Raw genomic sequence first — 18,283 nt, 5'->3', positions numbered from 1 at the left:
AAACACAGTACATACCCCTATTGTTTTCTATGTTAGCCTACAAGCCAATGCTGTCTTTAAACACGTCAACACTCAATGACATCAGGAGTCACTCCTGTCCTATTTCTCAGCATCCATGCACCTCAGTTCTTTATAGAAGTAGCTTTTTTTTTAATCATATTTAATCCTTGAATTGACACATCCTGGCTAATACACCCTGACTTCTTCTTCTTCTGTCTGTTGTGTGCTAAACTTGTCAGATGGCCCTGAACACTCAGATACATCCTATACAATGCACAAATTATAGTATGGACTATAAAAGTTTCATTTCATTGGCAATATTTAAAGTGATTACAGTCTAAAAATGCGTTTTTAAAGTCAGTCTCATTATGCTGTGGAAAAATTTCCAGTTTGGTGACTGCTCTGCCTGTGGGGACGTTCTCCTCAAATCTATTCAATAAATATTCTTTCAAAGGGCCATTAAGGAAAAATTAAAGACTTGGGAGTTGTGATGTGATTTAATCCTGGTGTGCATATTTTATTTATTAACAGCAGCCAGTTAGATGAAATTACAGTGCATGGCATGGCAGCTGACATGATTTCTGGCAGCAAGTGTCATAAATGGGTCATGAGGACGTGGGCCTCGGTGCCCAGCGGAGAGCAATCCAAACTCTGGAGTGCAAGCGCACCATGGAGACGGAGCAAGCTGCAAGGAAGAGACAAGGAAGCTGTAATTGGAACAAAGGTCACAGAAAATAATGACGAGAAGGGTTTTAAGGTTTTATATATGTAGTGTCACCTACATGACACCAGTTTGAAACTCTGCACTCGCTGACAAATAGGTATTGAAAGCAGGCCACAAAATCGCAGCAGTTGATGAAATAATTTTGGTTTTGATCGCTCTTTGATCTCTGTGTTGTTACCACTTAATACAAGATGAAATTTGATAACCCCAGGGAGAAGCGAACAGGCAGTTCAGAAATCTGGCCTGCAATGTGTTGACCAAAAGCTCTCCTGTTTAGCAGTCCATCAGCCAGCTCACAGTCTAATAGGTGTTGCCATGGCAGAAGGCATCTGTGTAGACTGAGTAAGTAATAGCTCTGTCTTAGCTGAAGTGTCTCACACTGCCTCTCCACATTCCTCGTGCGGCGGCGGCAGCGGGGTTCACAGAGATTCTCAGAATTCGGGGTGTGTATTATTGCCAGTTACTGCTGTACAGTTTTCCATTTGCAATGCTCTTTCATTAATCAGCATTAACACTGTTCAATGGGGAGCCCGATTCATGTGGCGCTCCCTTGGGTAATGCTTCATCCCCTCTCATTTGCGGCGCAAAAATGAACCGGAGTCTGTGAAAAGGGCCGTCTGATTAAACACATGGATTCTGCACAATACGCGCGCTCTCTCCAAAGATGATGATGAATATGTAGTGGCTTTTATAAACTGCTGGCCAGCGTAGGTAATGAATGTAAGTAGGTATTACTCACCAGGGTTGCATCCTTACTAGGAAATGCACTGGAAATGGTTATGCCCCATAATAACGTGTGGTTATAATCTCTTATGATCAGTGTTTTTACAGGCTACAGTAGTCAAGTAGCAACTGGGTCACCTCATTTACTGTGATTCCGGGGGTATTACGTTTCCCCTTTTCAACTCACATCAAAGGAAACACGCTTGATCAGGATGATTTCTTAAACGTTACATATTTCTGTTTCATCTCCCCTTGACGCCGACGTATCAGATAATTACTGTGTTTTCTCTAATGTGGAGGATTTGATGAAAGAAGACAATAAGAGCTGCAATAACAAGAAACAATGTTTTAAAAAGCTGCAACCTGTGAGAGCTGTTTTTCCGGTTTATTTCAAACAAAATGGAAAACGTGAAATACAGCATTTTTGATGGGAGACACCGCAAAGGGAAAAGCTGTCTTTAGCAGTTATACATTTAATTCACCTCAATTCAATTCAGTTATATTTACACTGCAGCAAATAATAACATACATTATCTCAAGGCACTTTACAGAGATAGGTCAAGACTTTACAATATTATATCCACCGTCAACAGTAGAAGTGAGTAAAATTGTCTTTTTTACATTTTCTATATTTATTTAACTGTAAAAATACTTTTTCTGCAAACTGAAAAAAATAATCTCGAGCTGCACGTCCAAGCTTTTTCAGAGCTTTCAACCTCATCTCAAAGTCTTCATCGGTGATTGGACGCTGCTCAAGTGTCATCACATGACCTAAAACATCGTGCGGGTAGCAATTAATCGTGGGCCATGTAGTGGTTTATACAGGAGGTCACATGATGGCAGTTCTGAAAAGAAAACTCAACAAGTAGACCTTGAGTTGAAATTATTTTTTTATACACACACACACACACACACATACACACACACTCATACACACTCACTGATCCCAAGGTTAAGAATGAACTTCCGTGCTGGAACTATTTGCTGTAGATTCTATAACCCTCCAAAATATATTTTATTTTAAAAACCTGTTTCAGAGACTTTATGGCTTTAATCCCTTTATTTATTTATTTTTTGTTCACAGTCAAATCCAAGAACATTGACTCTAAAAAATATCTTCAAAGTCACAGTGTCTAATCCGTCTGAAATGTAAACTCCTCCTCGAGTTGTTAAAATCCCTCAGTGCCCATAAACAATAGTGAGGACATGATCCCAGTGTCCTCAGCCCTGCTTGTAAAGTAGTACTGTATTTACAGTATATGAAAATGTCAAACTATAATCTGCCGTAACCTCTGCCTTCGTCCAGATACAGTAACATCTCATTAATGTTGTGTCTATCTCACTGCTGGGGTGATCAAAGATGTCAGCAATGCAAACAAACCGGGATGGTCCTCACAAGGAAAAGTGACAGCACTGGTCATTTGTTCAAACAGCCGCTGCTCACGCCCTGATGGCTGCAGCCACAGCTGGTTCCTTTTAGCTGTGACCACTGTCTACAAACGTAACCCCAGAGGTGGCAGGTCAGAAAATGGTCAAATGAATAACAGTCACGTCAGATTAAAAAAAGTTAATGACCATTTATTTGGAAGGACATGACAACAACCTGTTCCAGTTTCAAGGACCTGCTGAATCTGCAGTCACGTGACCGGGTAATGAAAGAGAGAAGCAAAAATAACCTTATCTGAAGTTGTGAACGACTTTGTGGTTAATGATAAGTTAATGGTCATGATAAGCTTAAGTAGTTTCCTTTAGTATCAGCAGCAAACCAAGAATGGAGGTGATAAAAATAAAATACAGATCCTGTTTGAGCAGTGAGCCTATTCTGGCTGAAAGGGGGGGGGGGGGGGGGGGGGGGGGGGGGGGGCCAGTGAGTCAATTGCTTTCACAAATCATGGATGAGTGGTCAATGCACTGAGCGCAGGTTAGTGTGGCAAATGGAAACACCTCAGCGGGACTTCAGAACTTTTATCTGTCACAGAAATAAGTGGAACGATCTGGAAGATGCTGCAGGGGCCTCGGGCGAATGTAAATAAGACACTTGAAAGGAAAAATATGAATTCGGTAATGCTTTCAATTAATTTGTCAGGAAAGAACTGTTGTTAGTCAGAGTGGAAATGCAGTGATCTCATGGCGGGAAGAGAAAAACAACAGTGTCTTCCTGTAAACAAGGCAAAATCATTTAAGTCCCCTGAGTTTTGCCTGCAGGAGAGCAGCATTTGGTTCTAACATTTTCATAACCAATAGGACAACCAGCGTCTGATGCTCTCCGGATCATTAACATTTAGAGCTTTATACATCATTCTAAATATTTTCTTAGTGTCTGTGAAAACAATTTTGAGGTAACGCAAACTTTGCTCCCACTGTGCTTCTGTCTCGAAGGCACAAGGCAGACAAACAAAAGCCAGATATGTTAATAATTCATCTCCGTCTTGTATTTCGTGAAAATGAGACCATCAGATCAATAATCTCCATTGGCTCCGCGTGTCTATGGATGAGCCATTTGTCTCCATCATGCATCAGTGCAGGAGTCGGGCGTGGCTCTGTGGTCAAATAACCAGAGTCACAATAGCGGTGATAAGAGAGAGTGCCTCGTGAGATTTTGTATTCTTGCCAGTGGACTCTTTAATAGCACGTCTAGGTAAAGTCACAGAGGACAGCTGCCACAGCCGGTTTGTTACCCAGCTGATTGAAATTTCAAATCATTCGTCACTGATTTGAAAAGCCTCTCGGCTGCACCGGTAGTGTCATCACATTATAAGCAAAGCAGATTGTGCAGACCCAGACGTTTTCTACTTCAGTTTTATCAGAAATGTCCATTTCTCACCAGAAAATCCTCCCTGCTAACCTTTACTGTCACCTTTAGCATCTTTTCATTATTGATTGTCTGGGAGCAACTGCAGTTTAACTCGTTATGTTTCACGTTCAAGTCTAAGTCCACTTCTGTCTGGGTGCTGTAGCTACAGTAAATGGCTTATAATGATAAAATTTAGATTGGAAAAGATATAAATCACAGCCAGACCATTCCTGAAGAGGTGGGAAAGGTTCTTGCTACATAGTGGAGCCAATCTATACGCATATTCAATAATTCTCGGTACACTACTCATGTATAACTACTCTTTTTTTTATTCTTTTTCTACTTCTTTTGTAGCTAATTATATGTATTTACTTCATCTCCTGTTGTTTCAAGGCTTTCAGACGCATGCATAGACAGTACAGTGTTGGGATGCATTTCCTTTTAGTGGGTGGTGTAATATATTTGCAGATACTGCAGACATATGGATCTACATAGGTTTGTTTTGTGTGTGTGTACTGTTTGCACACACGCATGCACTTGTGTAGGTGCATGCATGAATGTAAAATCTCTATGGACACTGTAAATGCATGAATGTATGTGTGTGTGTTTAAATATATAGATTCCAGTTGGTGCATCCATGCATGTATGTATGTATGATGTATGATTTCTTCCCCTTTGGGTGGAGGTTGTCCAAGATGGGAATGTGTAGATAGGGGATGAGTGGGAAGGGATAATCTAAGTAGGGCTACATCTAATGATTATTTTCTTATCTGTTAATCAGGTGGTTATTTTGTCAGTTAATTGATTATTTGTTATATCTATGAAATATTAAAAACAGTGAAACGCAAATAATTTTATGGCCATAATTTTTTTGTTCATAATATTCCACTCAGTGCATTTCAATTTAATGAACACCTGAAATATGAAGAAACAGCAGGTATATGAGTTTCCAGGTTTAAAATGAGGATTTCACATCAGTATCACAATAAAGTGTCTGAAGGAAATCCAACATTATTTAATGTTGTTAATGCGTCATCGGTTGTGAGCGGAGATGTCTTCACTCCGCATGTGAGCTGAACTTGGAGGCTTTCAGATGTCAGCGGTTAATAATACTGTATAAATGCCCAGCGGGTGCACACTGTGACCTGAGGTAGTCCTCGCCTTCTGGTCTCATGTATCACTGCACTGTCATCTTCATTCATCTCTGTTATTGATTCATCTGTGGAATTGCTTTTGCCATGACGCAATACAAGAAGGAGGTCTGCTGCACACAGAGGGCGTTCACCTCTGACCTTGCACATAAATCACAGCCTCTAATAAAATTGACTCTTCCCATTCTTTTTCCCCCCCTCGCCATGTCCTGCAGGGTCAAAGCAAAGAAAGGGGTGAACCTGCTCCAGACCAAGTCGAAGAATGCCCAGTGGAAAGTGGACTGGGAGGTGCAGTCCGGCGCCAAGCACTCTATTACCACCATCGATGTGAACAAGAACAAAGCAGTCAAACAGGGGTAAGTCAACAGCCCCAACTCTAAACACACTGTGTCCGTCTGACCGGACGATATTTGTTTTCCTCAACAGTGGACAAAAGGTCTCCAAAAAGGTTTCCCTGTGTGTTACAGACACAATTCAGTCTCTGATTAAAGGCAGCTTTTAAAAGCATACACCCTCCTCTGTAAATGCCCCAGGAGCAAGGGAAGATGAAATACAGCCTTGGCCCACAGCAGTGACTCAAACACCCTCTGCTTTACAGCACCTAGTTAAATGAATGGAGCTGTTATCTGCTTAGTCTCGCTACATCTGCTGTTAATTCCATCTGCACAGAGAGATGAGGTAGACGATTCTGACCGCTGCCATTAACATACCTTTGAGATGAGACCTTGTCTGAGAGCAGTAATTATGCCAAGCTCCTCAAAAGTGTAGAGACACCCAGTCACCGTCCTGCAGTGTCCGACGGGACACTAATGGACTCAGTAAATACAACTTTATGGTAATAGTAAAACTGGAGTTGCTGAGTGATTTTCAAAGTTAATGCAATTTAAATGGTGTACAGCCTATTAATGCATTTGTAAGTCTGCTTTTAGGAACACAACCTAAATGATTTGACCAGTAAATTAAAGCACAGAGGTAAACATGTAGAGGCACTTCCTCTGCTCCCTTGTTCTTCTTCCACTCAGGGGGTTGATTAACCCAACACAAATTACAAAACAGTGGAAATTAGCACTGAATGTGGTTTTATTTTGAGATTTCTGCCTCCAGATACGAAGGAGGGGCGGTGAACTGACCCTTTAAACAGCTTCTCGCACATCGACGCCGTGAACATCAATTACATTTTGTTCACAGGTTTTTACATGAGCGCAGTTTGCCCTGCCTCTGAGCTATTTCCAGTGACGGGGAGCAACTCAAAATTAGCCACCATAAATCAGGATACGTGATGCGTTCAGTTCATTAAGAGCTGAAGCACTGGGAGTTAGGCCGGGTATCACCAAGCCTCCCAGGCTTGGAGGCGTTAACAACTGCTGGTCTAAATATTGGCATCCCTATGGACACGTTCATGGCTGAGGAGAAAGACAACGACGAGGAAGAAGAAAACAGACTGGCCTTACCTGGAAAAGAAGTCCACCACTCCTCCCTTGTTTACTTCTTAGCGCCTTAGTGGCAGCCTTTCTTGCTATATTTAGTGACCCATGTCATGTAATCTTTGCCACCCTGTCACCATGTGGGAAATGTCCAGTAGGGGGTCAAGCATGGGTAGAGAAACAACGTGTCATGCCACATTTTGTCAAAAACCCAGTCAATTCTGTGACCACCTAAAGCCAAACAGCCAAACAATAGGCATATAAAGTTATGAAGAGTGGAGTCACGGAAGAATTCCTGTTTTGATGCTTCATTCCCATCAAATTGATTGAACATGAGCATGAAATCTTTTTATATAAAAAAAAAGCACTCTTGCCTCTTAGGATTTTCCTCTGGAAATATATTGTTGTGAAATTGGTTCACACTACTTGTATTCTGGGTTGCTGTTGGGAAGTCTGCTTGAAGTCTTTATTTATATCGAAATGGTGCACAGTTTCAAGAAGATTTAAGTAATACATTCCAACAAAACATCTCCACTGTAATTTCTGATTCGTGATGTATTCTATTTTGTGTCACTGGCAAAAACATTGTCAGCTATTTGTTGTTGTGGGAAAGTGATTTTACCTGAAAAATCCCTTCCTAATCTACAGTAATATTAGTTGCCTGAATTTAAAGCTGCTCTTTGTATATATATTTTTTTGTTTTTTAAATGGGAGCATCTTTTAGATTATGTTTGTGGAGAAATTAGTAAGTCTGAGTGAAAACTGCTGTTTCTTTTCATCCATTTAAGTATTGTTGTCTGCCGCAGTGTTTTTCTTTTTCTTTTTCTGATACCACCACTGTGAGGCACCAAAGTCAGAAATTTACAAATCCTACACAAAAGGGGCTTTAAATAGATTTTAACCAAACAAAGTGTCGGTGTAGAAAACTCTCATATGAGTAATTTTTGGAGCAATCAAATCACGTCATTTTGCCGTGTTGCCTGTGAGCAGTGGTTAAATTCTCTCATCTGTTGGCGGTGAGCCTGAACGAGTCAAAGGTGTTGAAACTGTCTGACAGATTGTCATGCAAATGCAATGTTATGCTTTTCTTATGCTTTAAATTTCTACTTCAGACTTTAATACCCCAAAATAAATGTACAGTATTTCCTACCAATTTAGTTGCACAAATGTGACAGCATTGAAACTCTTTTCCATTCCTCTAAAAGAAGCTGACCTGAAACTCATGTTACGTAATGCTATACAGTGATTCTAGTGGGTTTCTGTTATCGCATTTTCAGCACTTACAATCCCTGTAGCTTTCGTTTTCATTATATTCTTATTTGTTTTATCAAGAAAGTGTATCCAACCCTGTTTTCTCTCTCGTTTGATGTTTGAGTGGATGAGCTTTTGCTGCACGATGACTGAAAACTTCCCTCTCACATCTTTGAGAGCGAAACTATGTGCAGCAGCCTCAGACTCAGATACTTTACAGTAATGAGCCCAAAAATGCAAGAATTCTCAAGACAATTCTGTCCCTAATTACCCAATTAAATGCAGTAATAAGGTAAATTCTAATATGTTGTCTGAGTTCAATAATTGTTCCCATTCATATTTCTTTTTGTGTTAGATTTAAGCAGCAAACAAGGAACTAAAGCCTCCCCCTCTTCCTCACACACACACATTCCCCTCTCCCATTAAAACCACAAACATACACACTCCAGCATCATTTTTGCATCGTGCTGGTGAACACATCTGAGCACCAATTCTGGTTGAACATCTGGTTTTGTTTACTCAAAATTACCTGAGACTGAGGAAATGAGGTGACAACGTTTCCCCGCCGGGGTGTATTGTTAATCTCTTCATCAGTCTCCTCTCTTTATTATTCTTTACTTATCTTGGTTTTTCTCTTCATCAGATCACACTTCACTCAGTGCAGAAATTATTCATCTTTCTTTTTTTTTTATTCCTGTAAACCTCCATTTGGAACAGTCCCATTATAACAGCAGCTTGCTGATAACACCACATGAACCAATGCATTATTGATTGCGGTCAATGGGTTTCGAATGAATAATGTTCTTGAAAATGCTTTGGCATTACCACTGCTGCAGTCAGAACAACAGAAAGAGTCAATCATTTAATAAGACGCCTGGTGGTTTTTGTTTTTTTTGTTTTGTTTTGTTTTTTTTGTTTTTTTTGGGGGGGGGGGTTAGGTTTTTTTTTGTGCTTTGAATTATTCAGCGTTAAACAAGGGATGAAACAAGAAAAAGACTCTGAGCACATTTTTAAGTGCCAATATTGACTCCTAACCAGGACAAACACAGGCTGACAAATACTCTCTCTGTTTTCAAAGCTGCTCCGTCATGAAAAAGAAAATGTTCTGTAGCACAAAAGATGTTCTACTGGGTCTGTTTACATCAATTATTTCCACATACAAAGGAATATCTTTCATGTATAAAATGTGTATTATATTTTTAGGTCAGGTAGGCCAAAAAAATGCAAAGCTTAGAAACATGGCCTCAAATGTAATGTGTAAAATATTCCAGTAGATTACTTAAAGTGTCTAACATTTTAAATATTCACGTCAACATTGTCTTGCTTTACGATTGCATGTAGCACTGACTGAATCTGGCATTCACACAACACTGCTGCCTAAAGTAGACTGAAAGCACGAGCCACTCTGCTGATGTTTTGTCTGGCAAAAGGGATGAAGACCTAGTTTTTACTTTACCTTTTCATTTTCCGCAGCTTTATGTTGGAGTGAAAACATGTAAACAAGATGGAAATAATGTATGTTTACAGTTCCATAGAACATTTTGTTTTTCTATTTGTCTAATCCACTTAGAATAAAGATAGCACCAGAAAAGGCAAGTTTTTACCGTCTCTGTTTTCTTACAGCATGAAAACTCTGGGGGGAAAAAAAAAGTAAATCTGCAACGCTGCACAAAGCGAACCAAATTATTCTCAACCAGTTTTTTAAAAGTCCCACTACAACTAAAAAAGTAATCCCTTTATGAATTTAAGAATATAACTGTATGATGATTACCACCTATTTAAGTTGTAACTGTAACTAAATAACATTACTCATATTTTGTATTGTGAAAACGTAGGTTAGTCCTATTACATGTGGTCCGTTACTCCCCAATACCTTTTTGATCGACATTTGTTTTCGGTCAGTTTAGTTACTTTAGCTTTTTAAAGGAATAGTTCAACATTTGGGAAAATGTGTTTGTTCACATCCACCTAATATCTGTGCATTAAGTACACGAGCAGCCCCCTAAAGCTGTGTTACTCAATGCACAATGCATCTGTGCTTTTACACACTTCAACTAGCCTTTACTAGAACTAGCTTATTTCCTGACAAACAACAGTTTATCCTTACAGTGTTGGCATGAATGGCCAGATTCAGTTGGTGAGTATAGGTTCTTGGTACAGCTCTTTGTACAGGCACAATAGTACAACAATAGAACAAACATGGCAACGTCACTGTATCGTCAAGAAGCTATGCATATGTTGTTCACAAAAAAAGAAGTTTCAGCATTTTATTCCCCCTAGAAGCACAAACTGTAGCTGTTACAATTCAACAAACAGTATAACCTGCTCATTATTATTGAGCTTTAGAAGTTAAGCTAGCTGTTTCCCCCGCCTCCAGTCTTTATGCTAGGCTAAGCTAGCTAACAGAGTTAGTTGATTTTGATCTTACTTCAGCAAGACAGCAAATAGTATATACCCTGAAATACTGAAGTATTAGATTGAAGTTATTTTTAAATGTCCAAATCCTTTTCTTTGAATGCTTTTTAAAAAAAAGGACTTGAGTGCTGTAGATTTAACAGAGATAAAACTTAAGCATGGCCTGCTCTGAAACCTTTGTTCACCGTCTCTGTTCTTCTGCTGTCGTAGCTCTGCCTTGCACTACTTTGATCCAATGAACTCTCGCTGTTAATCAGTTCAAACAGACCTCTGATCAAAGAACGGAATCCCCCTGAGCTCTGAAAAAGCCCCAAGCTACAGTTTTTAAAACATAAACTTTGTACTATACAGATAGTACATCATTAACTTAATGGAAACAAGGATGGACTTTTCTTGAGCCATGTTTACTTTGTTCCTTTGCTCCTCTCGTATATGAAATCACTCATCTAAGTTTTCACCGCCCACTACTTTTTTTTTTAGAAATACCATTATGTTAAATTTTGTTTGTCGAACATCTGCGCTGTTTGTTTCTATCAAAGCTGAAGGTAATAATTACATGGATATCACAGTATAGGAAAGCTCACCAAAACATTTCCTTGAATAGTGATTGTGGACCAGTGTTTTTTGTTTTCTTTTCATTGAAACTTTAGGAACTGGACTGAAGTCACATTAATTAGCTAAGCACATACATAATTTAGTATTTTGATGAAAAGGTCACCCTCTAATCCCACAGAGATGTCCTAAGGAGAAGTAATACTGTAACACAGCAGCTACTAGAGCGGTGGAGAGGAAAGCCCTGACCAGTTTAAATTAAAACTGTCATGGATTTGATTTTACTTGTTACTTGCACTTCACAATGCGTAAAGTGGCACGGATCTAAAAGGAAATGTGAAGGTTGCATTGTGATTATGTGCAGCCACAATGTACATACAGGCGACGTAAAGAGATAAAAACCTAAAGCAGAGAATCAGTGAGCGTTCTGATAAGGGCATCTGCCGACAGCCAGTGACGTGATATTTCCTAAAAATCCCTCCTTTTGATTCAGATTTCAGAAATGGTGTCAAAATGTGTCAAAGTGTAACTGTAGCTCGTTACATGAAATGTGAAGGAGGAATTTTTCTGCTGCTTTCACTTACAGATTCAGAATTTACTCTTCACAAAAAAAAAAGAAAAGAAAAAAAGCGTGGCCTCTAACCCAAATCAGTGCATTGTGAAGATCATTTTTCCTTTCCCTCCAGCATGATAGCAGTTGACGCTGTATTGAGCGGCTGTACATGTGCTCACTCCAGTGGGCCGTATTGATGACAGCTTTAGTGTGTCACAGACAGACGGGGGTGTTTGTTTTCTGTGAGTGATGTCGAGACAAATAGGCTGAGATTTCATCACGATGTTCCTGAGAGGAACCTTTTGTGGGCAGAGGATTGTACAGATAGTTTGATCCAGCTTTCATTAAAGGGCTGTCAGACTGAATGGTGGGATGGGTCCCTGCTTTTGTGAAGGACAGACAAGCGAGCTGCCTCACTTTCAACTAAAGGTGAAGTTTGGCGGGGATGATTCTCGTCACGCGTGGAGAGAGATTTAATTTGCTCCTTCGCCACCGGTGAGACGTTTTCATGTTAGGCTTGTTGAACCTGAGGATTACAAGCCCAACGAGCGGGATTTTCATAACAGGAAGAGCTGTTATCGCTTCTGCATCTCTGGCATCTCTGTTTGTGAGAGTAAAATGGAGATCCCAGGCAAAGTCTTCTTCACACTGAAGAGAGAGGCCAAAGAGAGAATGCTCAAGTATCAAAGCATTGCACGGCGATCAGAACAATCAGGTTATCTACCAAAATCATTGATTGGTCGGAGGCAAATCTGCAGCCAGTGCAATTACGGTCATTTGAAAGTGAGAGGCTAAATAAAATTTGCAATCTCCTTGCACAAGCTCTGCATTCAGGCCTTAAGAGAGAAGAAGAAAGCAAGATTAAGGAGCAGTGATTGTTTATTGACAAGACCATTCAGAGGCAATCACTGATTAATTTATGGCATATGATAACTCCATCAAAGAAAGCAGGAATGCCCTTAGAAAACTTACACTTCTCATCAGTTTTAGCGTCTCTCTTAACAACAGCCCCGTGCATAAGTGGAAACATATATAAGAAACAAGTCTAATGTCAGATCCGATTTTTTCAGTAATGTACTAATAAATTATTAGAGAAGGGAAGTTTTATCTGGTGCATCAACAAGACAATCCCATCTGGTCTCCTACAAAATGCATTAGTCTACAACTAATTAGCTTTTACCTATTGTGGGAAATGTGTTTGCTGCCTGGATTGCATTCACTGAAGAAAGAATTTCCATAGCAGGAAGTGTGATATTGTTGTACTGCACAGACCAGGAGGAGGTTGGGGCGGTTGGTCGGACACACAGAAAGCACAGAACTATGAAACACTTGGGTAAGTTCAGGGACAGGCGGAGATTTTGATAAAATAGTGTAAAAGTCAAGGTGTTCCTTCTAGTGCTATAAATGTGAGACTTTTTCAATATTTAACTGAGCTCACAGCATCTTTCCATAACGTTAACCAAGTGCTTCGTGTTGCCTGAATTTAACCATAAAATTCAATCATGCTTCAATTGCCAGGAGTGAATATTGTAGGAAAACAACTTTTACCTGTAGTAGCTCATTTTTATAGTCACTCAAAGACAGTGGAAACAAGCTTTAAACACAACACTGACATATTATCACCTTTTAAATTGATAATGTTAACTTGTTAGTAAATAAGTAGTGTCTTATTTACACAGCAATGATGGATTGGATTGATATTCATCAATCCAATCCATCATTGCTGTGTAAATGAAACACAAATAAGAATATCAATCCAATCCAGACGCTCCTTTTGGCTCTGCTTTGGTCTCCACCAGCTCCTGAGGGAAATGTCTGTCTCATTATCTCCTTTATGCTCCACTATGTCCACCAGCCTGTCGCTTATTGTGTCTGTCTGCTGTTTGGTGCTGAGCAGTGGGTCTGCAGTAGTCATGGAGCTTTTTCTCTAAAACAGCTGCTGCCTCTCAAAAAGATGCTAATGAGAATAGCGGGACTGAACCAAAACAGTAAAGCTATGGATCCTGAAACCAAAACAACGAGCTAGAAGAGGCCAAAACACTCCGAAGAGATGAGCGGAACTACTAACTGTTAATTCTCATTTGAACCATTGTTCGTTTAAAAATGTTGTTTCTATTGGCTTTAAATACTGTACATTGACAGGAAATTATTTACAGAAACTTCAAATTAAAATCCAAAATTAATAGGGGGCTTAAAAAAGGGGCTGTAAAAAGCAGAGTTGAGTCCAGACAGGCCACAGCGGAAGGAGACGTGCAGAGTGAGACGGGTGTAAGTGAGGTGACGAGACATTAACTTGGTGCATTGATGCATCATTAGTGAGATTCAAGTAGGGTCAGGCCAGGCTCCTAAAAGTCCTTTGAGCTTCACAGAAGGAACATTTTGTATTCAGGGTTTGTGACCAGACAAAAAAAGAAGGTTTCTAAAAGGATTATGTCACTAAAGGATTAAATTGCAGCACGGGAAAATGAATCGTGTTGTAATGTGCTTTAGCAGAGTTTCAGCTTCTTCACCTTGACTTCATTTAATCAAGACAAGTGTGGACCAAAAAACACTTATCATAATGGCTGGTCAATAAAATTATATTAACCAAAACCACTAATGTGGTGGATTGTCTCCTCGCAGCTGCTGTGTTGAACCTGAGTATCACTGCGGTTGCCTTTGCTGCTTATTTTTCACATCTAGCAATCAAATTTATGTGAGTAAAGAGTGATAAAATTTCAAAAGTGAAGTCAGAACTCCACTCGTGAAGCGTGACGTTGTAAACAGTTTACTGTGACCTTTAAGATCCTACGGCGCTGTTAACTGCCTTGTATCTGTCAGGAAGCCTGAGATCCACCAATCAGACTGAAGGAGCTGCTCAGACTGCGGCTGACTGAATGAAATGTTATGATGGGGCCTTTTCATCAGTGAATGTGTCTGATAACTTATGTGAGCTGTGCTGAATGCATAACATTGATTATACTCCACCGGATGCTACGAGATAGATTTTGGCTTGTATCCTGAAATCTTGCCTGGCAGCTTTTTGAATATGGGTTTATTGATACAACCAGATACAACCATACTGTAATCAATCCTACAACTTTTCAATTTCCTACAAAAAAGGATATGTAGATAGAGAATTTCACTTTGAACAAATACTAAAAAATACACCATATGTCGAGTAGCTTTTTTCAGCTGAAGGGTAACTTAAGGAAAACTTTAAAAAAATAACTGTACAGCAAGCAAATGGCATGTTTAATCATTTAGAAATATCCAGTCAACTATTTCATTACTAGAAATGAATGCATTGCCAGATGTTCTTGTTATACTCTGCAATGTTTCCCGTGAACATGTTGCTGTAACTGATGTCTTGCCTTGTAATTGTGTGTCTGACAGGGACGTGTTGGGCAACGTGGAGGTGATGCAGCTGGATTTCGAGATGGAGAACTTCACCAGCCTCTCGGTGACCAGGAGGATCAACTGGAACATCGACTACAAGGGCCAGAACCCGCCTCCTGATTCAGAGAAGGTTGTGACGGAGCTGACGGTGGTGCAGCGGGACATCCAGGCCATCATCCCTCTGGCCATGGTGAGTGGAAGGAGAGCCAGATTAATATGGATATGATTGTTGTTAAACTAAAACTTAACTAAACTTATGTGACCAACTCAATCATGTTAAAACATCATGTCTTCTTTTAAAGGTAATTTTCTAATTTTTCAAATTGTAAACTAGATTATCAGTCAACACCTGTCAGAAAGCATATTGACATATTCTGTTCAAAAATGAAGCCAACACTGAAGTAACAAAAACTGCAGTTTCTCGAATGGCCACTTGAGGCTGGCACCAAAAGTGAGTCAATCCCCATAGACTCCCATGTTGAAATGCCCAACTTTACAGCAGAAGTAAATGTCTTTACAGTCTTTTGGTCTCTGTAGCTGATGTCCTCTCCTCATATCCGTTAATGGTCCTTGGATCAGGCATGTGTGGATCGTGCTGTGTCCTGATCCTGTGAATCCATTTCTGTTGTTTCTATGTTACTGATAAAATGTTTCCCTGGTTATTCAGTCCCATTAATGATGTTTACATGAGTCAACCCAGAGGTAAGGGGCCACTTTTGTATCTACACTAAAACTGTAGCTCTTTCATTCTGACAGCCTGCACTTTATATACCATGTGCACAGAGCATCAGACCTAACACGGACAGATGTATTGTCATTATCAATAAATCCAATCAACACTTAGTCTCTCTGCAGTGATTTGCTGATTGTTAAGAAAGTCAACCAATCCCAGAACACTTAAGTGTCCATTACTCATTTAATCGGGGCTGTTCTCTTTGCCTCGTGAAAGGTGGCAATTAGTGAGGGTAGTAAACAGATTATGGGAACAAAGGGAAATTAATCAAGCAAGAGGTGCCGAGTGCCCCCGGCTATGGCTCGCCTTCTTACTTCCTCTCTCGTGGTCTTGCTTTACTCCACTTGAAACCCAGTGGAAAAAAAGGTCCCAACATGACATCCTATATCTGCTCATTAAAATTTACTGTGCATGGAAAATCATGTAGGTAGGATGCAGGTAGTGTGTAGAAGAACGGTTTACATAAATATTATGAACAATTTAAAAAAATCTGCATCTATCTCTAAGAAAAAGGCTTGATATTTATCAAAATGATAAGCCTTGGTTATCTGTTATGTATTTGCATTATTACAACTGTTCTGCACCTAAAGCTCCATTAAATACTTGAGCTGCAGTTATGACTGTGTACGGCACATCTGTTGTAACATAAGGTTCACTTCATATCTCTGGTCCCCTTGACATTTGGGATTAGCATGCATCTTGTACCCAGATGTGTTTAGATGCATTGCAAAATTAGATTTCTGCCTGTGTGCGTTTCCCTTGTAAAATTTACATTCTGAAGCAAGATGGCAGGAACTATTAGTGCTTTTCCTTTTTTTCCTCAGCTGCCTGCCACCTCTGCACCTCGATGTTGATGTGTGATTTTCATGCTTTTTAGCTGCAGCGTCTAAGCAGAGGAATCGGGTTAATATGGGTAGGAACAATAAAAAGAGGACTGGTGTTGTCATCATCTTCAGTGTTTTTGGTTCATGGGGAATTTCAAGGGCATCAGCAGCCTTCCTTGTCACTGCAAAAAGAGGACTTGGCTACATTTGTTTTAAAATGGAACGAAGGAAAAAATATCTGTGACACACTGCAGACTAAGCCCGGTCAGGCTTGAACAATTCAGGAAGTTTTAATACCCTGGGAATTCTCTGAGTGCTTCCAATTAGTCTATCAAGCATCACTGACATTGTTCAGCGATATAAATAATCACAATTCGCTTCCAAACCAAACTTAAGAACATCCCAGATCAACTTAGTGTGCTCATTACTCTCAGCACAGTGAGAACGGCGCTGGCATCCTGTGAAAAGGAGGCGAGTTCTTGAGTCAGGCAAAGACTAAAAACCTTTCATCATCATACGACATTTATTGATTCCCAAATATGAGGTAGTCCGGCAGGTGGGCACTGTGGTCTCCTTGAAAGATGAGCTTTAATCCATCTTTTCTTATGTCCTGACTAATTGGATTGTGAATTATATCAAAGCAAAAACAGTGGACGTTCCAGCCCCCCCCCCCCCAACTGGGAGAAGAGCCACAGTTAAACAGTGTTAAAACCCATGAAACATGATTGATGAACTGAAAACAGGTGGCCTCATCAAAGCCAACACAACAGACCAACTTTATCATCGTGGCAGGTTGTTGAGGTGTGTAATGGGGCAGTTTGAAGTGGCAAAGCTCAATGAGAAAGTCTGATCATGTGTATCAAAGTGTAAGTAAAGATCAGGTTGGACATAGTATGAATGAATACCTTCTTCTGAATGTGTAATTGATTAATATTCATGTCGGTGTTTGTTTGCCCCTTAACTATCAGTTCATTTTGACATAACATCACATCAATGTCGATGACTCATTGTCAAAATGGCCACTTTTTTAAAGAGTTTTTAAACAGTGGTCTACCAATAGCTGTGTCCCAATTCAGTGGCCGAATCCTCCGGAGGACGCGGTTGACGAAGGTGTGGCCCTTCGTGGCCGTCGCAGACCGTGAAGGCCGAACCGAAATGGGCCAACGGAGCATTTCCACTTTGCTTGAGCACCTGCGCCGGCCCTTACTGTTGCATCACAAAGCGCTGCTCCTATTGCCTAGCAACCATGAGAACGCGTAACTCTGTTACACGCAGCCTCCAAAGGAATGCAGCCCGTGAATTAGGACACAGCGACTATCTGGAAGAAAAAAAACAAATCTTAACAGTGCTGCTGTTGTGCATATTGTGCTTTGAACAACCCTTGAGGCTGTTATAGTGCGGCGTGAATAACCTATTGATTGTGATTGATTGTTAAATGTGAAAACAGTAATAATTGCTGCGGTGGCTATAAAAGCTTCCAGAGTTTCCAGTCTGGATGTGACCTTGCAGCAGATGAAACCTCAGTGGTTCTTCACAGGAACACAATGCAGCGCTAATGTTTTCATGTTCAGCATCAGGATGTACTGTAATTAGCACAGAGAACACGGCCACCGTGGATTCACCAAAACCAACCAGTGTGTCTCAAGGGCTTCTTACGAGCACGTGTGTGCCTCTCACATAAAGGGACGAAAGCATTATAAACAAGAAATGAATCAGGTCAGAGGATGCGGTACTCAAGAAAAGAGACAGTGCAGCAAAAGA

At 40.2% G+C, this 18,283-nt stretch overlaps 1 protein-coding gene across 1 annotated transcript in view; it reads left to right on the top strand.

The window, feature by feature from the left end:
* The window catches only part of tmem132e (transmembrane protein 132E), a 346,699-nt gene that overhangs the window by 282,151 nt on the left and 46,265 nt on the right, over positions 1-18,283 (top strand). The window contains exons 3-4 of the mRNA XM_022738956.1: positions 5,608-5,748; positions 14,963-15,155. Of these exons, the coding sequence (XP_022594677.1) occupies positions 5,608-5,748; positions 14,963-15,155 (334 nt within the window). The remainder of the gene's footprint in view (positions 1-5,607; positions 5,749-14,962; positions 15,156-18,283) is intronic.

This window comes from Seriola dumerili, unplaced genomic scaffold (genome assembly GCF_002260705.1).
Source record: "Seriola dumerili isolate Sdu_G_001 unplaced genomic scaffold, Sdu_1.0 BDQW01000040.1, whole genome shotgun sequence".
In the NCBI taxonomy this organism is placed as follows: domain Eukaryota; kingdom Metazoa; phylum Chordata; class Actinopteri; order Carangiformes; family Carangidae; genus Seriola; species Seriola dumerili.
This window is presented reverse-complemented; position numbering and strand designations above follow the sequence as displayed.